Source organism: Giraffa tippelskirchi, chromosome 1, assembly GCF_054371585.1.
Source record: "Giraffa tippelskirchi isolate mGirTip1 chromosome 1, T2T-mGirTip1v1.2.pri, whole genome shotgun sequence".
Classification (NCBI taxonomy): Eukaryota; Metazoa; Chordata; class Mammalia; order Artiodactyla; family Giraffidae; genus Giraffa; species Giraffa tippelskirchi.
The window spans coordinates 108,288,579-108,313,455 of record NC_137275.1 but is presented as its reverse complement, the minus strand read 5'-3'; the positions used below and the strand labels follow the sequence as shown (position 1 = coordinate 108,313,455).

Genomic DNA, 24,877 nt, shown 5'->3' with positions numbered 1-24,877 from the left:
CAGGAAATCAGTAATCAATTAAAAGTACAAGGTAGCATGACAAGTAGGGTTTATCCCAAGAACATAAGTTTGGGCCAACATTTGAAGAAATCAGTGAAATTCACCATATCAATGGACTGAAAATAAAAACCACAGTCTCACCTCAAAAGAGAGAGAAAAGGCATCTGACAATATTTATCATTTATATATGGAAATCTTAGCAATCTAGGAATGGAAGAAAACTGCCCCAACCTCATAAACGGCATCTGCAAAAAATGTAGAGCTGACATCATATGGTGTTTCTCCTCAAGATCAGGAACCAAGCAAGGATGTCTGCTCTCTTGGCTTTTATTCAACTCTGTACTGGAACTCCTAGCCACTGTAACAAGACAAGAAAAAAGAAATCGAAATCATATGAACTGAAAAAACAATATAACCGTACTTGCTGACGACCTGATGATTAACGTGGAAAATGAATCAACAAAAGAGGTACAAGCATGAAAGTGAGTTCAGCAACGTTGCAGTATACAAGGTCAACATATAAAAATGCTCCGTACTTCAGCATACTAAACGAGACCAGAAATTGACATTTTAAAGAATACCCTTGATTATAATGTCATCAAAAACTATGAACTCCTCAGGGATAAATCTAATGGAATAAGGGCAAGATCTGCACAATGAAAATAAACACATGCCATGTACATACATACACACCAAAGAAGGCACTTGATGTTCTTCCGTCCAAAAAGACTAAGGTATGTTCTGAGGAATTATGTACGTTATGGAATCCTTGGAAAGGATTATCTACAAAGTACACAAGTAGATCATCGAGACTAATACTGGAAAAAAAGCAACCAATTGAAAAATGAGCAGAAGACCTGAACAAATTTCTCCAAAGAAGACAGGAAGAAGGCCACCAAACACATGAAAAGATGCTCCACATCGCTCATTATTCAGGAAATGCTAATCAAAACTACATGAGGTATCACCTTACACCAGTCACAATGGCCATCATCAACAATTCTACACATGATAATCGCTGGACAGGACATGGAAGAAAGGGAACCCTCTTGCAATGTTGGTAGACATGTCAATGGATACAGCCACTATGGAGAAGGAACGTAGGTTTCTTGAAAAAGTAGGACTAAAACTACAATATGACACAACAATCCCCTACTGGCCATACACCCTGAGAAAACCATAACTCTAAAAAGACATAGGTACCCAATGTCCATTGCAGCACTATTTAACATAGGCAGGGCATGGAAGCAACCTAATGTCTCTCAAGAGAACAATGGAAAAAGAAGTTGTGGAACATACATGCAAAGGAATACGACTCAGCCATGGAAAGGAACATATACGAGTCCGTTGAACTGAGGTGGATGAACCTAGAAACTGTGATACAGAGTGACATCAGTCAGAAAGAGAACAACAAACATAGTATATGAATGCATATGCATGCGATCTTGTAAAATGGTACTGGTGAATATTTGAAGGGCAGAAATAGATACACAGATGTAGAGGAAGGACTTGTGAACTCAGCTGGAGAAGGAGAGGGTGGGACAAATGGAGAGAGTAGCACTGAAACATAGCCACTACCATATGTAAAATAGCTAGCTAGTGGGAAGTGGCTGGATAACATAGGGAGCCCAGCATGGTGCTCTGGGACGACCTAGAGGGTGGGATGCCAGGAACTGGGAGGCAGTCTCACCAAAGAGTGGATAATATACTTATGGTTTATTCGTGGAATTGCATGAGGAAAACCAACCCAACACTGTAAAGCAGTTATTCTCCAAATAAAAATAAATCAATACAATCTGAAAACTATCATTCAACACATATGTACTTTCATTTAAAGCTATACGGGATCATCTTCTATTCCTAGCTATTTTTCCAATATAAGTGCTTATAAATGTCATTCGAGTTTTTGAAAATATGATTTTAATAGCTACATAGCATTGCTTAATATCTCGTACATAAATAATGAACTTTCAGTCTCAAAATAGAAACATAATACCGAAAAAGGTTAAGATTTTAAACTAAAGCTTGCATTTTAATTCAGCTTAATGAGAATTCCTCGGAAGAGCTAAAATTCTTATGAAAAGTAAATATGTGGAGTCCTTCTTGCTTTCATCTGTTATGTCTTATTGTCATTTAATTCTAAGGACTCTTGGACTTTTGACATGTTTGCCTTTGACTGTAATTTTTGACTGAGATAAAATCTTCAGTGTAGATATTAAAAATGTCAAGAAGCACTCTTGTAAGTGTGAGTCACTCAGTCATGTCCAGTTATTTGTGACCCATGGACTATAGCCCACCAGGTCCCTGTCCACAGAATTTGCCAGGCAAGAACATTGGAGTGGGGTAGCCATTCCTTTCTCGAGGGGATCTTCCTGACCCAGGGGTCAAACCCAGGCCTCCCGCATTGCAGGCAGATTCTTTACCATATGAACCACCAGAGAACCCTGACCCTGGTGTACTTGGATGTAAAAATCCTCAAAAAAGTATTACCAAGCCAAACTGAAGCATACGTTAAAAGAATCATACACTAGGATCAAATGGATTTATTCTGGGCCTGCAAGCATGATTTATTATCTGTACATCAATTACTGTGATACACAATATGAGCAAAATGAAGACTAAAATCATGTGATCTTCTCAATAATGGCAGAAAAAGCTTTCAACAAAGTGTAACATCAATTCTGATACCATCTCTCAATACAGTGGTTATCCATGGAACATCCTAAAGGGCACGTTAAGACAAACCCACAGCTAACATCCAACTCAGTGATAAAGAGCTGAAAGATTTTCCTAAAAGATCAGGAATAGTACAAGGATGCCCATTCTCACCAATCTTGTTCAACATAGTGGCGGAAGTGTCCTACCCAGAGGAACTAGGCCAGAAAAGGGAATAAATGGCATCCCCATTGGAACAGAGGAAGTTACACTGTCACTATTCGATTATGACAGGATTTATATGAAACCCTAAAAACGCCACCAAGTAAGAAGTATTAAAACTAATAAACTCAGCAATATAGCAGGATAGGAAGCATAAGAGAACAGAAAAGTCCCATATACAAATGCATCAAAAAAAAAAAAAAACTTGAAATAAAATTAACCGAGGAGCGGAAACACCTGTATCGTCACGGCCTCCAAGACATACAGTCTGGGTTCAAATCTCAGCTCACCCGCTGACCCGCACAGTGATCCAGGGCAAATCACACAATGATCTGAGGCTCAACATATTCAACTGTAAAATGGACACAAACCCAGGATCTACACCCAGGGCTGTGAAACTCCGAAGAAGTGCTTATTTAGGCCCGGGGATGGAGTGTCTCCAGGAGACTCTCCTTGTATGACACTCCTCTAGAACTGGGCTCTCCTGATCCTGTGGGTGAGGCTCAAGGGTAGAGCCTGGGAGCCAGATGGGACGCGACAAGGACGAGGACAGAAAAGACTAGTTCTGTGTCAGGGAGGGAAGCCACCTCCTTTCCAGATCTCAGAGTGGGGCCTGCACCGAGGGCCCGGGGGATGTGCAATCGGAAGTGATAACTCCGAACCCCCCACAGCAGGGATGCAGCCTTCCTGGCAAGAACCTTCTCTCTGGTCCAGGAGTTTCACAGCCCTGGGTGTAGATGTGGTACTGCTCCCTGAGTGCTCCATGTCTGCACCAGGCAAAGAGCTCCCGGAACTTGGAGGTCTATTAAACCACAGGTGCCTGAGTGTCACAATGACACAAGGGCTAACACCATTGAAAATTAGCTACATTAAAAAAAATGACAGAAGTATGGACGAGGCAGGGCATGAAAAGCAGAAGGATTGACTACCTCTCAAGCCTTTAGCAGAAATCTCTCTACACCAGCTCAGCGGAGCCCGCAGGAGGAAAATATCATGGAAAAGCAGGCCATAGGTATATCTCTACACTGCTGGACCCAGAGACCCACGTCCCAATCCACCAACATCTTTTTGCGTATCCAGACACCAAGAGGAAGAAACACAGACCTTGCCTGAGAAAGTCTCAGCCAGACTTAATATTGGGCTTGCTGAGCATGGTCACATGGTCACTATGGACTCAGCCTCTCCTCCGTGCTCACATCCTCTGTCCTCACAGAAACATACACGGTTCACTGCAGAGAGCCCTCTGAGGGCACTTGTGTATACAACAAATGGGCAATGGTAAAATGCGAAGAGAAGACACAGAAGTGGAAACAAGCCTCTGGGGTACAAATTACCAAAGACCTGAACTTCTCGATACTTGGCATTTGGAAAAATAGCTTCTTAATATGTAAACGCAGAAAGGACATTTCCAGGAGAAAGGACAAAGGAATCGTCCCATTGGGACAATATTGTATCCATAGGAGAAGGTAAGTTGGATCCCTAACTCACAAAACACCACCAAGCCAATTAGACTGCATACGAAGAACCAGCAATTGAAAGAAAAACTTGACAAAATTCGAACAATTTTTGATGAGGAAATATCTTTTCTTTAAATTGAGGTATTGCTGATTTACCATAATTTGTTTGTCTAAGGCGTACAGCAAAGTGACTCAGAGATTCAGCCTCTCAGGTGCTTCCTTGGACAAAATTCATTGCCTTTGGGAGGCCCCTGGGCCATGCCCTCTACTCAGAACAGCTAAGAATCCTGAATACGCAAAGCAGCATGTGGTGGTCCTCCTGGGGGTTTTCAGACTGAATAAATTATTCTAACAGGATACAAGAAACAAGCCCGGAGGTTAAGAGAGGATCTCCAAACTTACCTTCAAACCGGAGGCCTTGCTCCCTTGAATGTGGGTGCGTGCAACAGCGCTTGCGAAGCGAAGAGGTTTATCGTGAATCTTCCGTCTGCAGAGGACAAAGCGGTGTGTAGAGAGGACGCGCAGGCACGTCCCAGGACCCTGAGCACACGGACACAGTGACTGGACTCTCAGCCCTGCTCTTGGGGTACAGCACTCTCTCCACCGCTGACACAGGGCGAGCAGCTCACACGTGACCTGGAGTATGGTCACGGGACCTGGAATATGGTCCCATGACCTGGAGCTGGCCAATCGGTGTGCTCCATCCTCCCTGGCCACCGTGATTGGCTCAGGACTGGGGCTGTGACCAATCGGGGCCCAGGGCCGGGCCTCAGGCTGGAATCAAGAGAGGAAGAGGAAGTTCCGCCAAAAGGGGTGTGGCTGGGTGAGGTCAGGCTACAGCGGTGGAAGCGGCGTGAGGTCAGCCTGGGGCAGTTGGTGGCTTTCCCGCGCCCGTCAGGGCAGAGCCGCCCGCCTGAGAATGAGGGCGCTGCTGAGCCCACGGGCTGAGAGCGCCGGTTCCTGCTGTGGTCCCGGAGATCCACCTGAGACCTGAGCGAAGCCGTCTGCCGGTGAGTCCTCTCCTACTTGTCTGTCAGCTTGTTTGCACCACGCTGGGTTTTCTGTCTAGCTGGCTAAGTGGAGACCCTGGAAATGCACGTGTGTGGGTTTTGGCTGGCTTCAGCGAAGAAATGCCAGAGGACACTGGGAGCCTCCAGTTTAATCTGGATTCAGGTCATACCTCTTGAAAATGAAGTGAAGTTCCTCAGTCGTGTCCGACTCTTGCGACCCCATGGGCTCTACAGTCCATGGAATTCTCCAGGCCAGACTGCTGGAGTGGGTAGCCTTTCCCTTCCCCAGGGGATCTTCCCAGTCCAAGGATTGAACCCAGGTCTCCCGCATTGCAGGCAGATTCTTTACCAGCTGAGCCACAAGTGAAGCCCGAGAAGACTGGAGTGGGTAGCCTGTCCCTTCTGCAGCGGATCAGGATTCGCGACCCAGAAATCAAACCGGGGTCTCCTGCATGGCAGGAGGGTTCTTTACCAGCTGATCTATCAGGGAAGCCCAGGATCTCTTAAGGCCAGCTAGTCATTGATATGTCTTAAGGCAAGCTACTCATTGTAGGGTTCCCCTAATTAGTCTTCACAGGATTAAGGTAGCAACCTGCTAAGGTAGCAATCAATGTCCTTTTTCTAGAGGACAAGAGCGGGGCTCAAAGGAGGTAACAGAGCTACAGCAAGGAAGTGTGTACCTAGACAAAACCCCCAGATCCTGCTGTTAGAACTCAGGGAAGCCATATGGTGTGGCTTGTCCATGTGACAGGGGCTAAGGCGCCCAGCCCACACTGGGTACTGTGGGGACCTGACTTGGTAACTGCCGTCTGGCAGCTCTGAGGCTGACAAAAGCAGTTTGCACTAAAGAGAGGAAGGACACCTCCCTTCATCCACCCCACCACACCCTCGGGGTACTGCCACACCCTGCCCCCTTTCTCTTGCTTTGTGAGGGAATAAGAGTCACGCTCATGTGACCACATTGGCTGTCCACTTTTCACGGGCTACCAACTGGAGCTGCTACAGGAGAGGCCAAGAGCCTTTGCCCCTGAGTACCTCTCTTTCCTTTGCACCGTGGGGGCCCTCCTCCACACTTGCACACCAGAGGCCTCCTCTGAGACACGCAGGGACCCTCGCTCAGTTTGCAACAGGTTGCCTCCGTGCCTGTCCTTTCAATGCCTCCCTCGAAACTCAGATTCTAGCCCCTTTGTCTACTCGCGGCCCCCCTGGCTGCCATGGGAGGGCCATAGCTTACAATGAATCCCAAGCTCAGATCTGACAGGCAGGAATCTGTGTATAAAGGACCTGATTATTCACGCTGTACAGGCTGTAGTAGGCTCCAGGGATCCGTAACCAGGGCTTGGGCCATAGTGACTCCGCAGCTGTTTTAATGCCTGCGGAGGGTTCTGCCTATAGTGGGGGTGGGGTGAGTCTCCTGAGGTTCTGAAGGCCAACTTTTTGCAGGTTCATGGTGCACAGAGAAGAGAAGGCGGAGTCCTTCCTTGGAGGTGGTCACAGCTCATGGATGAGCCAGACAGGCAGGCAGGGCACAATAGCACCTGAGCTGCCTTCATGAGGAAATGGTGTGAGGGCAGAGGAAGAGAACCAGGTCTGCTCCCTCGTGTGGTGCCCAGGGCAGGTTGTCACCAGACTAAACACTTAACTATGGTGATGACCATCACTGCTGTCTGCAAAGGCTTTACACTGGCGTGTGTCTTCATCTAGCGGTCAGGCCGTCTCTAAACTACACTGTCCATGGGCATGGCCTCTTCCTTGGAACTTGCCGTGTTTCGTCTCTTCCTTACTGAACATTCGTTTCCAAGCGGGTTTTTGGGCCACAAGATTGTTGAGTTTTCTCTAGCTTTGCCTCATGAGGAATGCTTTTCCGGTTGTTGGTGTGGTTTGTTTTTCCAGCTCTCTTTCTTGGCTTATTTTGTGAATTGGTTTCTGCCAGAGGAAGAGCTCAGAATTTGCCTTCTGGCTGAGATGTGACACTCACAGCAGCAACGCCTACCTGGATATTATGACCACATTTGCCGAAAGGGCTTTGTTATGCAGAAGACCCCTTGAAAGTACCTACCCTGTCCTTTCAGATACCCAAAGGCTATTTGCAATGAAATAGAAAACAATAATGCTCAACTTTAGCCTTACAATCTGTGGGGAGTCAGAAAAATCCCCTGGAGAAGGGAAACACTAGCCATTCCAGTATTCTCGCCTAGAGAATTCCATGGAGCGCGTAGTCCATGGAGTCGCAAAGAATCAGACAAAATCTGATGACTGAACAACAACAACAATGAAGCTTCATCACTCATCAAACAGAGACAACAACAGTATTTACATAACTGTGTGCATGTTCAGTTGCTCATTCGTGTCCACCTCTTTGCAGCCCTGTGGATTGTAGCCTCCAAGATCCTGTATCTGTGGATTTTTCAGGCAAGAATGCTGAAATGGTTTGTCATTTCCTCCTCCAGGGGATCTTCCCAACCCAGGGATTGAACCCAAGTCTCCTGCATCTCCTACATTGGCTGGCGGGGTTTTTTCTGCTGAGCCACCTGGGAAACAAGTCATTACATCACTGGGTTGTCCTAAAGTACTTAATGTAGAGTCTGGCTCTTGGGAAATTCTCACTGGTGATGTGAATATTTAGTCATCTATCATTATTGCTCATAGGATAATGGAATGGCCATGCTCACAAAAGGGAAAGAAGAGCCTTTCCAAGTCCAGTGAAATCCTTCGCCACACATATCTTTTTTAAAACTTGACTTTGAAATAAATATCAAACATAAAGACACTGGTAATGGCCACCAGAAAAGATGGAGTTGTACCAACTGGGAGGATTCTTCTCCCAGTTCCAACATGCATGCGTTGTTTGCCTGGCACCACCCACACTTCTGTGACAGCAGCTGGGGGTCCTGCAGCTTAACTCAGTGTGGACACTGCCTATCTGCGGGTAGTGCCAGACCCCACAGGTTAAAGGCCCAACCCTATAAGACCCTCGCCCCACTTCACACATCATTTGCAAGCCCAGATGGTCACCTGCACTCTGACCCACTGGCCACCCGTTCAGAGGTTCTAATGACTTTGGGTTCTATTAATTGGTAGAGTGGCTCACAGAACTCAGAGAAACATGTTGCCTACTAGATCACAGCTTTATTGTAAAAGGTACTAAACTCAGGAACAGCAGATGGAAGGGGATGCACAGGACGGAGTGTGTGTGGGGGAGGCACGGAACTTCACGCTCTCCAAGCCCCGCTTTCCCCAAATCTGCATGTGTTCATCAACCCAGAGCTGTCCAGACCCTGTTTGGTGGTTTTTCTGGAGGATTCATCACACAAGCACAATTGGTTAAATCACTGGCTGTTGGTGATTGCTTCGACAGGAAGCCCTTCTCGCGTTCCCAGACATGGTAGTGGGGAGGGACCGGAAGTTCCAATCCTCTAACCATGTGGTTAGTTCCCCTGGCAAAAAGCCGCCCCCCTTTGGAAAAGAGGCACTCTCTGAAAAGTCATCTCATTCACCTAACAAGAGACACCTTGACTGCTGTCCCCACTTAGGAAATTCCCCGAGTTTTAGGAGCTCTGTGTCAGGACTGGGGGACAAAGACCAAAAATGTATTTCTTCTTATGAATACAAGTTACAAGGTCACAGTGACCCCAAATTTCAGTGATAATTTGGTTCTATAGCTTTAAAAGGTTTTCAGCAGTTGATTGGACCTTTTTTTAAAAAAATGTTGGGGCCACACCTCAAGGCATGTGGGCATCTTAGTTCCCCAACCAAGGATTGAACCCACACTCCCTGCATTGGAAGGCAGAGTGTTGACCACTGGGCCACCAGGGAAGCCCCTGATGGGCCCTTTTTAGATGAAAATGCTCCCGTGGTGTAAACTAAAGGGTTCAAGATTTCAAAAAGCTGGAGCTGAGCATGAGCCATCTTCTTATGCTGTCTTTAGGTCATAACCGTCTTTTCCATGGCCCTTGGAAGCCTGAGCTTTCCCCTGAGATGAGTCAGGCCCCAAGCAGCCTGTTGCCTTCCCCTGCTCGAGACCAGAGTCTATTCAGGGGCCGCTGGGCGCAGGCAGCATGCAGGGTGTGCGCGGGTCCACGCCAGCGGGATTAGCGAGAGATGCCTGGGATGGCTCATTGCCGGGTGTGCTCTGATTACAAGAAGTGAGAGGGTTTGGGGAACAAGATAGCCTCGGAGAGCGCCCAGCCACACAACCTTGCCCACTGTGAAACAAAATTGTGCTGCTTCCCCAAGGAGAAAGAAATCCATGGACTCCTTTGAATAATCAACGACCCCCAAAAGATGAAGAGTCTTAAAGTGGGATTCCTCAGCCTTGGCGTTGCTGGCATTTGATATGTTGCAGCATTTGTAAATATAACCGTAAATGTCCCCAGATGTCACCAGTGTCCCCCGGACCCCAACATTGAGGGCCAGCTGGACAGGCTGGACCAGGAGCAGGGATGAATGAAATGAAAGTTGCTCAGTCACGTCCAACTCTTTGCAACCCCATGGACTATACAGTTCATGGAATTCTCCAGGCGAGAATAATGGAGTGGGTAGCCTTTCCCTTACCAGGGGATCTTCCCAACGCAGGCATCGAACCCAGGTCCCACATTGCAGGCGGATTCTTTAGCAGCTGAGCCCCAAGGGAGGCCCAAGGGAAGACCAGGAGCAGGGATGGGAGAATGCAAAAGGACAGTGAAGCAAGAGAAATGGGGGCAGAGAAGCAAGTCCGCCCTCCTGAGACGTCTGCTGGCCCGGTCATCTGCAGTTGTGACCAGGTCACGGGGGCTCAGAGGTGTGTGACCCCCTGTGCTCCCCCAGGGCCAGCGGGTGTGTGAGGCTGAGCTGCTCCGGGGGAAGCGTGGGCCTCAAGCCCCACACAGACGTGCGGCGCGAGCCTTTCTCCCGAGTCAGGAGGTTTATTGTTGAGAAGACATCCCGTGATGAACAGGGGAAGACCGGCCTGGCTGAAGTCGCGGTCAAGGGGTGGATCTTTTTTTGTTGTCGTTTGCTGTGAGGCTCAGGCATAAAAACTTTTATTAGAGAAGTCATGATTATGTATAGATGTGTGTAATTTTGATCTGATATTCAAATATTTTCTCTTTTAGTTTCGCAGCTCAGTCCATTTGCTCATTCGTGTCCAACTCTTTGCGACCCCATGAACAGCAGCACTCCAGGCCTCCCTGTCCATCTCCAACTCCCAACGTTTACCCAAACTCATGTCCGTTGAGTCAGTGATGCCACCTAAGCATCTCATCCTCTGTCGTCCCCTTCTCCTCCTGCCTTCATTCTTTCTCTACATCAGGGTCTTTCCAGTTGAGTCAGCTCTTCGCATCAGGTGGCCAAAATATTGGAGTTTCAGCTTCAACATCAGTCCTTCCAATGAATATTGAGGACTGATTTCCTTTAGGATGGGCTGTTGGATCTCCTTGCAGTCTAAGGGACTCTCAAGAGTCTTCTCCAAGACCACAGTCCAAAAGCATCAAGTCTTCTGCGCTCAGCTTTCTTTATAGTCCAACTCTCACATCCATATATGAGTACTGGAAAAACCGCAGCCTTGACTAGATAGACCTTTGTTGACAAAGTATTGTTTCTGCTTTTTATTTTTTTAATTAGCTTATTCATTTTAGTTGGGGGCTAATTACTTTACAATATTGTAGTGGTTTTTACCATACATTAACATGAATCAGCCATGGGTTTAGATGTGTTCCCCATCCTGAACCCCCCTCCCACCTCCCTCCCCATCCCATCCCTCTGGGTCATCCCATTGCCCCAGCCCTGAGCATTTGTCTCATGCATCGAACCTGGAATGACGTTCTGTTTCACATATGATAATATACACGTTTCAATGCTATTCTCTCAGATCGTCCCACCCTCACCTTCTCTCTCAGAGTCCATAAGACTGTTCTATGCATCTGTGTCTCTTTTGCTATCTCGCATATAGGGTTATTGTTACCATCTTTCAAATTCCATATATAGGCATTAGTATACTGTATTGGTGCTTTTCTTTCTGGCTTACTTCACTGCGTATAATGGGCTCCAGTTTCATCCATCTCAATAGAACTGGTTCAAATGTATTCTTTCTAATGGCTGAGTAATATTCCATTGTGTATATGTAACACAGCTTCCTTATCCATTCGTCTTGTGATGGACATCTAGATTGCTTCCATGTCCTGGCTATTATAAACAGTGCTGCAGTGAACATTGGGGTACACGTGTCTCTTTCAATTCTGGTTTCCTCGGTGTGTATGCCCAGCAGTGGGATTGCTGGGTCATATGGCAGTTGTATTCTCAGTTGTTGAAGGAGTCTCCACACTGTTCTCCATAGTGGCTGTACTAGTTTGCATTCTCACCAACAGCGTAACACCCTCCAGCATTTATTGCTTGTAGACTTTTGGATAGCAGCCATTCTGACTGGCGTGAAATGGTACCTCATTGTGGTTTTCATTTGCATTTCTCCAATAATGAGTGATGTTGAGCATCTTTTCATGTGTTTGTTAGCCATCTGTATGTCTTCTTTGGAGAAATGTCTGTTTAGTTCTTTGGCCCACTTTTTGATTGGGTCGTTTATTTTTCTGGAATTGAGCTGAGCTGGTAGATCTTAAGGACACAGAATATTGAGAGTCCCAGATGGGGCTTCTGATACTGACGACCACAACCTGGGGGCTGGGGGTGGGGGAGGCTTAAAACAATACTAATCGATTCTCTCCCAGTTCTGGGACCAGAAGTTTATTGTATTTTCTTTATTTTTATTAGATTAGGTTATTTATCTATCTTTTAACTTTACAATACTGTATTTGTTTTGCCATACATTGACATGAATCCACCATGGGTGTACATGTGTTCCCCTTCCGAAACCCCCCTCCCAGCCCCCTCCCCATCCCATCCCTCCAGGTCATCCCGGCGCACCGGCCCCGAGCACCCTGTATCATGCGTCGAACCTGGACTGGCGATTCGTTTCACATATGATAATTGACATGCATCAGTGCCATTCTCCCATATCATCCCGCCCTCGCCCTCTCCCATAGAGTCCATGATACTGTTCTATATATCTGTGTCTCTTTTGTTGTCTTGCATACAGGGTTATCTTTCCGATTTACTAAATTCCAAGGCGTCAGCAGGACCGGGCCCCCCGACCCGGGCTCTGGGGGAGCGTCACTTCCAGCTCTTCCAGTTTCTGGGGCTCCAGGTGTTCTTGGGTTTGGGGCCACGTGCCCCCAGCCTCCGCTTCCTACTCACATGGCCTACTCCTCTCTGTGTGTCCTTCCTCTTCTTATAAAGACACCCAGCATTCTGCATAAGGCCCAGCTAATCCTCTATAACCTTATCTAACTTGATTTCATCTGCAAAGACCCCATTTCCGAATAAAGCCCCCCTCGCAAATATGAGGAGTTGGGATGTGGGTGTCTCTTTTGGAGGGCACCATTCACCCATCCACAAAGCTGGGCCTTTACACATGAGCGGTTATCCCAGGAGTGGGGGGAGTTCACGCAGGACCCCTCGAAGTACAGCCATGGGTGGGGGAGGCATGGCTCGTGGTTGGAAGGCTGAGCGGGGCAGGTGGTCTGGTGGGAACCAAGCTTTGAGCTGGCTGCCTGGGTGCAGGGTCTCGGGGTGTGCATGGAAGCCCCTGAGGTCGTCAAGACGCAGGTTCTGACTCAGCAGGTCCAGGTGGGCCCCACACTGCGCTTCTCACCTGCTCCCAGGGTGTATAAACTGCTGAGCCTGGTCCATGCTTGGAGGTGTGAGGAGCGTGCAGTCCTGTTTCCCAGGAGCCGTCAGAAACGTCCCCAAGGAAGGCCCCTCCCCAGTGTCCACTCAAGTCCCCGATCCCCTGTCCAGTGCCCCTGAGGTACCCCAGACAGAGGTCCGCACACCCCGCTGGGTTCCCCGGGCCAGGAACCCAGTGGAGGGGGAGGGGCGGGCCTGGAAGAAACGTGCTCATGGCTCCGTGTGTGGGGCGGATGGAGGCTGAGCCCGGCCGACGGGCTGTGCCCACAGGTGACCCACTGGCCCCTGCCCCCCGCCAGGCACTGTGGTCCCAGGGGAGCTCAGCTTGAAAACTGCTTCCCCAGCCACCCAGAGGAGGGGCCCTGGTTGTCAAATTAGGATCTGACAGCTTGATCCAGAAGACGGCCCCCGAAGTCAGTTTCACACATGAGGGTCCAGGAGGGGGTCATGTCAGAGACCCCTGGGACAGCAGATAGGATGGAAACGGTGGGGGAAGGTCCTGGAGGCAGGCAGCCCAGGCCTGCCTTCTGCAGGATCGCCTCTTCTGCCCACCCCCCACGCCTCTGTCCCTCTGATGGTGTTGGGATCTGAGCCAGGGATTCCAGGAAATGGAAAAGAGCAGCTTGTGCGCCAACATGTTTCCCTGTACCTGAAACCCATCAGCATTTTTCTAGTCCAACCTCAAAGCCAGGGGGTTATTGATGTCGTAGGAATGTCTTTGTAAGCCTCCCAGAGTGCGGGCGGACACCCGGGCTGGACTCGGGAATTGAGGCCCAGGGAGCAGGCCCGGAGGTCTGGCGTCTGAGGAGCCCCAGACTTTCTGTGCGAGGGAGGACTGAAAAGCCACTCTCTGGGGCTGCCTTTCCTGCCTCCAAGGACGATAGCCTCCCCTACCGCGTTTGGGCTGAGAGTCATCCTGGGCTGGGAAGCGCTGGCTGGGAGGTCATTTTTCAGGGGCCATGGCCCCTGGGGCCCCGCGCCCAGGGAGAGCTCCCACACTGCCTGGGAACGTGACACAAGGCGCCCTCCACACGGCTGTTCTGTCACGTTTGCTCTGCGGGAGAGAGCTCGCGAGACTAGGCCTGTCTGCACCGTGCTCAGCTCCTGCAGGGAGAACACCGTGGGTGCCCGCCTGGATCCCGGGCCTAGGGGCCCCAACCGGCATTTTTCTCCTGGGAAGGCTACACGCGGAGTGCCCCAGCAATGCCTTTGGAGCCATCCCGTGGCTGTTTGCTTTCGTCTGCCGGAGCTAGCTTTGCTCCCCTCAGCGGCGTTGGACAGGGCCGGGGTAGGCCCGCCACCCCTCGCCGGGGGCCCCTGGGAAGTGCGGGCTGGCCTTGGCCAGGGGACACCGGCATGGCACACGGACCTCTCCGCCATACTCATCTGGCCTCCTGCCCCATGGGAGGACGCGTTGCCCTAGGACTATCTTTGCAAGGCTCCCAGAGTGCAGGCAGTCACCCGGGCCTGACTCGCGAGTTGAGGCCCTGGGAGGAGGCCTGGAGGTCTGGGATCTGAGGAGCCCCACACTTGCTGGGCGAGGGAGGACTGAAAACCCACTCTCTGGGGCTGCCTTTCCGGCCTCCAAGGAAGATAGCCTCCCCTGCCAACTTCGGGCTGAGTGTCACCCCGGGCTGGGAAGTGCTGGCTGGGAGGTCATTTTTCAGGGGCCATGGCCCCTGGGGCCCCGCGCCCAGGGAGGGCTCCCACACTGACCGGGAACTTCAAGGCACCCTCAAAAAGGCTGTTCCGTCACGTTTGCTCTGCAATACTAGGCCTGTCTGCACCGTGCTCGGCTCCTGCGGTGAGAACACCGTGGGCGCCCGCCTGCATCCCGGGACTTTCTCCTTAGGCTTTTAGTTACATCATTTTGCAAGAGGTACGGATTGACATATGCAACACTTAAAAAGACATTAGTTGAAATTCATGTTTTATATAAGGCCTGTGCTGATCTACAGATCTTCCTTGGTGGCTTGCTAAGTTGCTTCAGTCGTGTCCGACTCTGTGTGACCCCATGGACTGCAGCCTACCAGGCTCCTCCGTCCATGAGATTTTCCAGGCAAGAGTACTGGAGTGGGGTGCCATTGCCTTCTCCGCCCTGGTGGCTTAGCGGTAAAGAAACTGCCTGCCAAGGAAGACACGCTGGTTTGATCCCTGGGCGGGGAGGATCCCTTGGAGAAGAAAATAGCAACCCATTCCAGTATTCTTGCCTGGGAAATCACATGGGCAGAGGAGCTTGGAGGCTACAGTCCATGGGGTCACAAAGAATCGGACATGAGTTAGCGACTAAAACAAACCACAGTGCTGATTTGTGAATACGATGGCCATGAGCCAGGTTCCCTAATTGTCTTCCTTTCCCTTTTCGTGTTGTTTCCAGATGGGGGAAATCAGGTCATTGGCAGGCATCCCCCTGGAGGGATTGCAGCGTCTCTGCTGGTGTTTCATTCAGCATTTGGAAAGATCTGGAAAGTCATCTGCCCCCCTTCCCTAGCCAACAAACCTCTGACAAATCTGTAGTCAGTTTCTTTCATGACTTGCCTGTAAGAAAGAATTGTTCTGATCCTTTAGAAGCAAGATTTTGCTACATTTGAGCAGTAGTTTTGGTAAAGGACTAATTTAGGGTTGCAAAAATATAGATGTCATCTATGTTTTGTCTCTGCCTCAGCATTACTGACTCATTCCTTTATGAGCCCAATTGATACAATAGTTTACAGAGATTCACAAGAATGCTAACATTTCCACTTAACAGAGGAAGACAAAGGGGCTGATGCTGCTGTTTAGTCACCGAGTTGTGTCCTACTTTTCGTGACCCCAGGTACTGTAGCCCGCCAGGCTCCTCTGTCTATGGGATTCTCCAGGCAAGAATACTGGAGTGGATTGCCATGCCCTCCTCCAGGAGTTCTTCCTGATCCAGAAATCGAACATGCGCCTGCCTCATTGGCAGGTGAATTCTTTACCACTGAGCCATCAGGGAAGCTGAAAGCCATACTGGGACAGAGACAAATGCAAACAGCCCCCAAAGCAGCTCATTTCCTCTTTCCTCTTGGCCGCTCTGCACAGGGCCGGGTCGTGGATCTGAGTTTGCTCAAAAGAAGAGTCAAGTGACCCTGCCGCTGGGCTACGGAGGCCCCCCTTTCATGACAACCCCCTCACCCCAAGCATTTCTCTCATTTCTTCTTTGCTGACATGTCCCCCTCCGCCGCCGATCACACGTGGCAGTATATCACTGGGTGACCCGCTCTACTTTCATGGCGTGCCACAGCTCGTGGGCATCATATGAGGGTGGGGGGTACATGAGGCCGACCATGACGTCCTTGAAGTGATTGGAAAGCTGCTCCTTCAAGTCCCCAACCAGGTCCTGTGCAGGGAAAGCAAGTACTTGCATTACACCACTTCCCAAGTTTGCGGGGAAAATGGGATAATCGCAGAAAGTCTTCTAGCAGGATTCCCTTCTCCTTGCCCCTTCACATAATAGCTAGTTTGGTTTGGGTTCACACGTGTGTACATGGGTTACATGAGAGGATGGACTTGAGGGTTTGAAAATGAGTGATGTGGTCATATCTCCACGCCAGACGTCATCTGTATGGATATTCTAGTTACACAATCACAGAACCATGATCCTTCTTTAATCCCAACACAACCCCTCTTCTGAGCCTATAAATAAAAGTTAAAATCTGAAAAGCTTAAAATAAATAAAAGTTGAAACTGAAAGCATTTCAGTAGGGAGTATAATAGTTTTGTGTGGAATTAATGAAATATTAGTCCTTAAAGAAAATATGCATTTTATCATTATAGCAGTGTCTTTTAGTAAAGAGTTCCAGTTATACTGTTGCCAAAAAGCTTGTGTAAATGAGTTAAGTAAGCAGTCTTGGAACTTTCTTCAAATAGTCACCTGAAAAAGAAAAACAAGCATGCTAGATTTTAGCCCTTGAAATACAGGTATAAAGGTGTGAAACTGATGGTTTTCCTTTAGTTTTCATTTCACTCATATAGAGTAGATGTTTAAAAACAAAAAATATGCACAATTTATGTTTTCTAGGGTTATAAAGACATCTGAAAGATTTTTTAAATGTACCATTTCTTGTTAAAATGTACAGTATATATTCAGTTATATGTTAAAATATGCAACAGTTTAGTTATGAGATGATTCACTAAGATAATTCAATAAGGCACAATAAGCTTTGTTACAGTACAAAACAAAATTGTCATAATTTTCATTTTATTTGCTATAATCTGGCAGTATATTTCCTGTGTTTCTTTTTTAGCAAAAAAGGCATCAGCCACAAGGTGTTAATTGGCAACACAGAGAATGTTTGCTCAGGTCAAGGCAGTTTGTCTAATGTCTGGAGTTGTGGCTGGTCTTGGAGTATATATAAGACTTATAAGATCGCCTCCTCATGGAGCTGGTATTCCAGTCAATTCCCTCATCTTTTGCCATCAACTGTTTCTAATTTCTGTAACAGACTGTCCTGGTGTGCTGTCAGGAGGCAGGCAAAAGCAATGATAAAGCCGTTGTGAACACATGAGCTTGTGAAGACTTTGTTCTCCTGCCCACATGAGCTCAGCACATCGTTTTGAAGGAAAGGCAGCAGTGGAGTCAGTGGGTTTTTATTTCTACTTTTTCTCAGACAAGATGGTAGGAGCTGGAGAAAAACAACACACAATCTCTGTTTTCAAGAGGATCCACATCCATAAACATCCCAGACATAATGCGAGTGAAAATGCGAGCTAATGCTTTGGAAGGCTCTGGTCATGATTTTTCACATCATAAGATCCTAAACAGTAGTTCAAGAGGGTTCTAAAAATTCAGGTAAGAGATGAGAATGGCCTTACAGGCCTAGGGACACAAGACAGTCAGACAAGGGAGAAGTTGCTTTGGGATGGGCGTTCAGAAGTCGCTTCTGATAGTTAACTTTATTCACTTTTGCTGGGCCATTAACATTGTTCTAGATGTTTCTGTGAAGGTGTTTTTAGATGATTTATGTTTTTAGAATATTTACGTTTAAATCAGTGGACTTCAAGTCAAGCGAATTGCCCTCCACAGTGTGGGTGAGGCTCCTTCAGTCAGCTGAAGACTTTCCCTCAAGAGTTCTGCCAGCAGCTGGTCCTTGATACCAATGATCTCCTGCAGAGCAAACGTGACGGAACAGCCGTGTGGAGAGCGCCTTGACGTTCCCGGGCAGTGTGGGAGCTCTCCCTGGGCGCGGGGCCCCCTGGGCAATGTTTTACAAAGACATTCCTAGGACATCAATAATACCCTGGCTTTGAGGTTGGACTTGAAAAATGCTGATGGGTTTCAGGTACAGGGAAACATGTTGGCGCACAAGCTGCTCTTTTCCATTTCCTGAAATCCCTGGCTCTGATCTCAACGCCATCGGAGGGACAAAGGAGTAGGGGGTGGGCGGAAGAGGCGCTCTTCCAGAAGGCAGGCCTGGGCCGCCTGCCTCCAGGACCTTCCCCCACCGTTTCCATCCTGTCTGCTGTCCCAGGGGTCTCTGACATGACCCCCTCCTGGACCCTCATGTGTGAAACTGACTTCGGGGGCCGTCTTCTGGATCAAGCTGTCAGATCCTAATTTGACAACCAGGGCCCCTCCTCTGGGTGGCTGGGGAAGCAGTTTTCAAGCTGAGCTCCCCTGGGACCACAGTGCCTGGCGGGGGGCAGGGGCCAGTGGGTCACCTGTGGGCACAGCCCGTCGGCCGGGCTCAGCCTCCATCCGCCCCACACACGGAGCCATGAGCACGTTTCTTCCAGGCCCGCCCCTCCCCCTCCACTGGGTTCCTGGCCCGGGGCACCCAGCGGGGTGTGCGGGCCTCTGTCTGGGGTACCTCAGGGGCACTAGACAGGGGATCGGGGACTTGAGTGGACACTGGGGAGGGGCCTTCCTTGGGGACGTTTCTGACAGCTCCTGGGGAACAGGACTGCACGCTCCTCACACCTCCAAGCATGGACCAGGCTCAGCAGTTTATACACCCTGGGAGCAGGTGAGAAGCGCAGTGTGGGGCCCACCTGGACCTGCTGAGTCAGAACCTGCATCTGGACGACCTCAGGGGCTTCCATGCACACCCCGGGACCCTGCACCGAGGCAGCCAGCTCAAAGCTTGGTTCCCACCAGACCACCTGCCCCGCTCAGCCCTCCAACCACGAGCCATGCCTCCCCCACCCATGGCTGTACTTCGAGGGGTCCTGCGTGAACTCCCCCCACTCCTGGGATAACCGTTCATGTGTAAAGGCCCAGCTTTGTGGATGGGTGAATGGTGCCCTCCAAAAGAGACACCCACATCCCAACTCCTCATATTTGCGAGGGGGGCTTTATTCGGAATTGGGGTCTTTGCAGATGAAGTCAAGTTAGATAAGGTTATAGAGGATTAGCTGGGCCTTATGCAGAATGATGGGTGTCTTTATAAGAAGAGGAAGGACACACAGAGAGGAGGAGGCCGTGTGAGGAGGAAGCGGAGGCTGAGGGCACGTGGCCCCAAACCCAAGAACACCTGGAGCCCCAGAAACTGGAAGAGCTGGAAGTGACGCTCCCCCAGAGCCCGGGTCGGGGGGCCCGGTCCTGCTGACACCTTGGAATTTAGTAAATCGGAAAGATAACCCTGTATGCGAGACAACAAAAGAGACACAGATATATAGAACAGTATCATGGACTCTATGGGAGAGGGCGAGGGCGGGATGATATGGGAGAATGGCACTGACGCATTCAATTATCATATGTGAAACAAATTGCCAGTCCAAGTTCGACGCATGATACAGGGTGCTCGAGGCCGGTGCACCGGGATGACCCGGAGGGATGGGATGGGGAGGGGGGTGGGAGGGGGGTTTCGGAAGGGGAACACATGTACACCCATGGTGGATTCATGTCAATGTATGGCAAAACAAATACAGTATTGTAAAGTTAAAAGATAGATAAATAACCTAATTTAATAAAAATAAATAAAATAAAATAAACTTCTGGTCCCAGAACTGGGAGAGAATCGATTAGTATTGTTTTAAGCCTCCCCCACCCCCAGCCCCCAGGTTGTGGTCGTCAGTATCAGAAGCCCCATCTGGGACTCTCAATATTCTGTGTCCTTAAGATCTACCAGCTCAGCTCAATTCCAGAAAAATAAACGACCCAATCAAAAAGTGGGCCAAAGAACTAAACAGACATTTCTCCAAAGAAGACATACAGGTGGCTAACAAACACGTGAAAAGATGATAAACATCACTCATTATTAGAGAAATGCAAATCAAAACCACAATGAGGTACCATTTCACGCCAGTCAGAATGGCTGCTATCCAAAAGTCTACAAGCAATAAATGCTGGAGAGGGTGTGGAGAAAAGGGAACCCTCTTACGCTGTTGCTGGGAATGCAAACTAGTACAGCCACTATGGAGAACAGTGTGGAGACTCCTTCAACAACTGAGAATACAACTGCCATATGACCCAGCAATCCCACTGCTGGGCATACACACCGAGGAAACCAGAATTGAAAGAGACACGTGTACCCCAATGTTCAATGCAGCACTGTTTATAATAGCCAGGACATGGAAGCAATCTAGATGTCCATCATCAGACGAATGGATAAGGAAGCTGTGTTACATATACACAATGGAATATTACTCAGCCATTAAAAAGAATACATGTGAACCAGTTCTATTGAGATGGATGAAACTGGAGCCCATTATACGCAGTGAAGTAAGCCAGAAAGAAAAGCACCAATACAGTATACTAATGCCTATATATGGAATTTGAAAGATGGTAATGATAACCCTTTATGCGACACAGAAAAAGAGACACAGATGCATAGAACAGTCTTATGGACTCTGAGGGAGAAGGTGAGGGTGGCACGATCTGAGAGAATAGCACTGAAACATGTATATTATCATATGTGAAACAGAACACCATTCCAGGTTCAATGCATGAGACAAATGCTCAGGGCTGGGGCAATGGGATGACCCAGAGGGATGGGATGGGGAGGGAGATGGGAGGGGGATTCAGGATGGGGAACACATGTAAACCCATGGCTGATTCATGTTAATGTATGGTAAAAACCACTACAATATTGTAAAGTAATTAGCCCCCAACTAAAAATGAATAAGTTGATTAAAAAAATAAAAAGCAGAGACATTACTTTGTCAACAAAGGTCTATCTAGTCAAGGCTGCGGTTTTTCCAGTACTCATATATGGATGTGAGAGTTGGACTATAAAGAAAGCTGAGCGCAGAAGACTTGATGCTTTTGGACTGTGGTCTTGGAGAAGACTCTTGAGAGTCCCCTGGACTGCAAGGAGATCCAACAGCCCATCCTAAAGGAAATCAGTCCTCAATATTCATTGGAAGGACTGATGTTGAAGCTAAAACTCCAGTATTTTGGCCACCTGATGCAAAGAGCTGACTCAACTGGAAAGACGCTGATGTAGAGAAAGATTGAAGGCAGGAGGATAGGGGGACGACAGAGGATGAGATGGTTAGGTGGCATCACTGACTCAACGGACATGAGTTTGGGTAAACTTTGGGAGTTAGTGATGGACAGGGAGGCCTGGAGTGCTGCTGTTCATGGGGTAGCAAAGAGTCGGACACGAATGAGCAACTGAACTGAGCTGAGAAACTAAAAGAGAAAATAAATATCAGATCAAAATTATACTGCCTACAATGCGGGAGACCTGGGTTCGATCCCTGAGTTGGGAAAATCCCCTGGAGAAGGAAATGGCAACCCACTCCAGTAATCTTCCCTGGAGAATCCCATGGACGGAGGAGCCTGGTGGGCTACCGTCCATGGCGTCGCAACGAGTCAGACACGACTGAGTGACTTCACTTTTCATACATAATCATGACTTCTCTAATAAAAGTCTTTATGCCTGAGCCTCACAGTAAATAACAACAAAAAAAAGATACACCCCTCCACCGCGACTTCAGCCAGGCCCGTCTTCCCCTGTTCATCACGGGATGTCTTCTCAACAATAAACCTCCTGACTCGGGAGAAAGGCTCGCGCCGCACATCCGTGTGGGGCTCGAGGCCCACGCTTCCCCCGGAGCAGCTCAGCCTCACACACCCACTGGCCCTGGGGGAGCACAGGGGGTCACACACACCTCTGAGCCCCCGTGACCTGGTCACAACTGCAGATGACCGGGCCAGCAGACGTCTCAAGAGGGCGGACTTGCTTCTCTGCCCCCATTCCTCTTGCTTCACTGTCCTTTTGCATTCTCCCATCCCTGCTCCTGGTCTTCCCTTGGGTCTACCTTGGGGCTCAGCTGGTAAAGAATCCGCCTGCAATGTGGGACCTGGGTTCGATGCCTGTGTTGGGAAGATCCCCTGGTAAGGGAAAGGCTACCCACTCCATTATTCTCGCCTGGAGAATTCCATGGACTGTATAGTCCATGGGGTTGCAAAGAGTCGGACATGACTGAGCAACTTTCATTTCATTCATCCCTGCTCCCGGTCCAGCCTGTCCAGCTGGCCCTCAACGTTGGGATCTGGGGGACACTGGTGACATCTGGGGACATTTTCGGTTGTATTTACAAATACTGCCAAGATATCAAATGCCAGCAACACCAAGGCTGAGAAATCCCACTTTAAGACTCTTCATCTTTTGGGGGTCGTTGACTATTCAAAGGAGTCCATGGATTTCTTTCTCCTTGGGGAAGCAGCACAATTTTGTTTCACAGTGGGCAAGGTTGTGTGGCTGGGCTCTCGCCGAGGCTATCTTGTTCCCCAAACCCTCTCACTTCTTATAATCAGAGCACATCAGGCAATGAGCCATCCCAGGCATCTCTCTGCTAATTCCACTGGCGTGGACCCGCGCACACCCTGCATGCTGCCTGTGCCCGGCGGCCCCTGAATAGACTCTGGTCTCGAGCAGGGGAAGGCAACAGGCTGCTTGGGGCCTGACTCATCTCAGGGGAAAGCTCAGGCTTGCAAGGGCCATGGAAAAGTCAGTTATGGTCTAAAGACAGCATAAGAAGATGCCTCATGCTCAGCTCCAGCTTTTTGAAATCTTGAACCCTTTAGTTTACACCACAGGAGCATTTTCATCTAAAAAGGGCCCATCAGGGGCTTCCCTGGTGGTCCAGTGATCAACACTCTGCCTTCCAATGCAGGGAGTGTGGGTTCAATCCTTGGTTGGGGAACTAAGATGCCCACATGCCTTGAGGTGTGGCCCCAACATTTTTTTTTAAAAAGGTCCAATCAACTGCTGAAAACCTTTTAAGGCTATAGAACCAAATTATCACTGAAATTTGGGGTCACTGTGACCTTGTGACTTGTATTCATAAGAAGAAATACATTTTTGGTCTTTGTCCCCCAGTCCTGGCACAGAGCTCCTAAAACTCTGGGAATTTCCTAAGTGGGGACAGCAGTCAAGGTGTCTCTTGTTAGGTGAATGAGGTGACTTTTCAGAGAGTGCCTCTTTTCCAAAGCGGGGCGGCTTTTTGCCAGGGGAACTAACCACATGGTTAGAGGATTGGAACTTCCGGTCCCTCCCCACTACCATGTCTGGGAACGCGAGAAGGGCTTCCTGTCGAAGCAATCACCAACAGCCAGTGATTTAACCAATTGTGCTTGTGTGATGAATCCTCCAGAAAAACCACCAAACAGGGTCTGGACAGCTCTTGGTTGATGAACACATGCGGATTTGGGGAAAGCGGGGCTTGGAGAGCGTGAAGTTCCGTGCCTCCCCCACACACACTCCGTCCTGTGCATCCCCTTCCATCTGCTGTTCCTGAGTTTAGTACCTTTTACAATAAAGCTGTGATCTAGTAGGCAACATGTTTCTCTGAGTTCCGTGAGCCACTCTACCAATTAATAGAGCCCAAAGTCATTAGAACCTCTGAACGGGTGGCCAGTGGGTCAGAGCGCAGGTGACCATCTGGGCTTGCAAATGATGTGTGAAGTGGGGCGAGGGTCTTATAGGGTCGGGCCTTTAACCTGTGGGGTCTGGCACTACACGCAGATAGGCAGTGTCCACACTGTGTTAAGCTGCAGGACCCCCAGCTGCTGTCACAGAAGTGTGGGTGGTGCAAGGCAAACAACGCATGCATGTTGGAACTGGGAGAAGAATCCTCCTCACTTGTTGGTACAACTCCATCTTTTCCGGTGGCCATTACCAATGTCTTTATGTTGGATGTTTATTTCAAAGTCAAGTTTTAAAAAAGATATGTGTGGCGAAGGATTTCACTAGACTTGGAAAGGCTCTTCTTTCCCTTTTGTGAGCATGGCCATTCCATTATCCTATGAGCAATAATAATAGATGACTGAATATTCACGTCACCAGTGAGAATTTCCCGAGAGCCAGACTCTACATTAAGTACTTTAGGATAACCTAGTGATGTAATGACTTGTTTCCCAGGTGGCTCAGCAGAAAAGAACCCGCCAGCCAATGTAGGAGATGCAGGAGACTTGGGTTCAATACCTGGGTTGGGAAGATCCCCTGGAGGAGGAAATGACAAACCATTTCAGAATTCTTGCCTGAAAAATCCACAGATACAGGATCTTGGGGGCTACAATCCACAGGGCTGCAAAGAGTTGGACACGAATGAGCAACTGAACATGCACTGCTGTGGCTGCTGCTAAGTCGCTTCAGTCGTGTCCGACTCTGTGCGAACCCATAGACGGCAGCCCACCAGGCTCCCCCGTCCCTGGGATTCTCCAGGCAAGAACAGTGGAGTGGGTTGCCATTTCCTTCTCCAATCCATGAAAGTGAAAAGTGAAAGTGAAGTTGCTCAGTCGTGTCTGACTCTTAGCGACCCCTTGGAATGCAGCCCACCAGGCTCCTCCGTCCATGGGGTTTTCCAGGCAAGAGTACTGGAATGGGGTGCCATTGCACACAGTTGTGT

At 48.9% G+C, this 24,877-nt stretch overlaps 2 protein-coding genes across 7 annotated transcripts in view; one reads left to right on the top strand and one right to left on the bottom strand.

Moving 5' to 3' along the window:
• Positions 1 to 24,877, bottom strand: part of LOC145506495 (N(6)-adenosine-methyltransferase non-catalytic subunit METTL14-like) — an 87,795-nt gene that overhangs the window by 15,917 nt on the left and 47,001 nt on the right. Inside the window, exon 6 of one of the 2 annotated variants that reach the window (XM_081491319.1) lies at positions 232 to 358. The exons of the other annotated variant lie outside the window; for it this stretch is intronic. Coding sequence (XP_081347445.1) covers positions 232 to 358 — 127 coding nt within the window. The remainder of the gene's footprint in view (positions 1 to 231; positions 359 to 24,877) is intronic. 2 annotated transcript variants of the gene reach the window in all.
• LOC145506582 (liprin-alpha-1-like) overlaps positions 5,145 to 24,877 on the top strand; it is a 38,795-nt gene continuing 19,062 nt past the window's right edge. For 2 of the 5 annotated variants that reach the window (XM_081491571.1, XM_081491587.1), the window contains exon 1: positions 5,171 to 5,344. The gene's annotated coding sequence lies outside the window, so the exon portion shown is untranslated. Of the gene's footprint in view, positions 5,345 to 24,877 lie in introns of all 5 variants that reach the window. The other 3 variants (XM_081491576.1, XM_081491597.1, XM_081491605.1) reach the window with 3 other exon arrangements.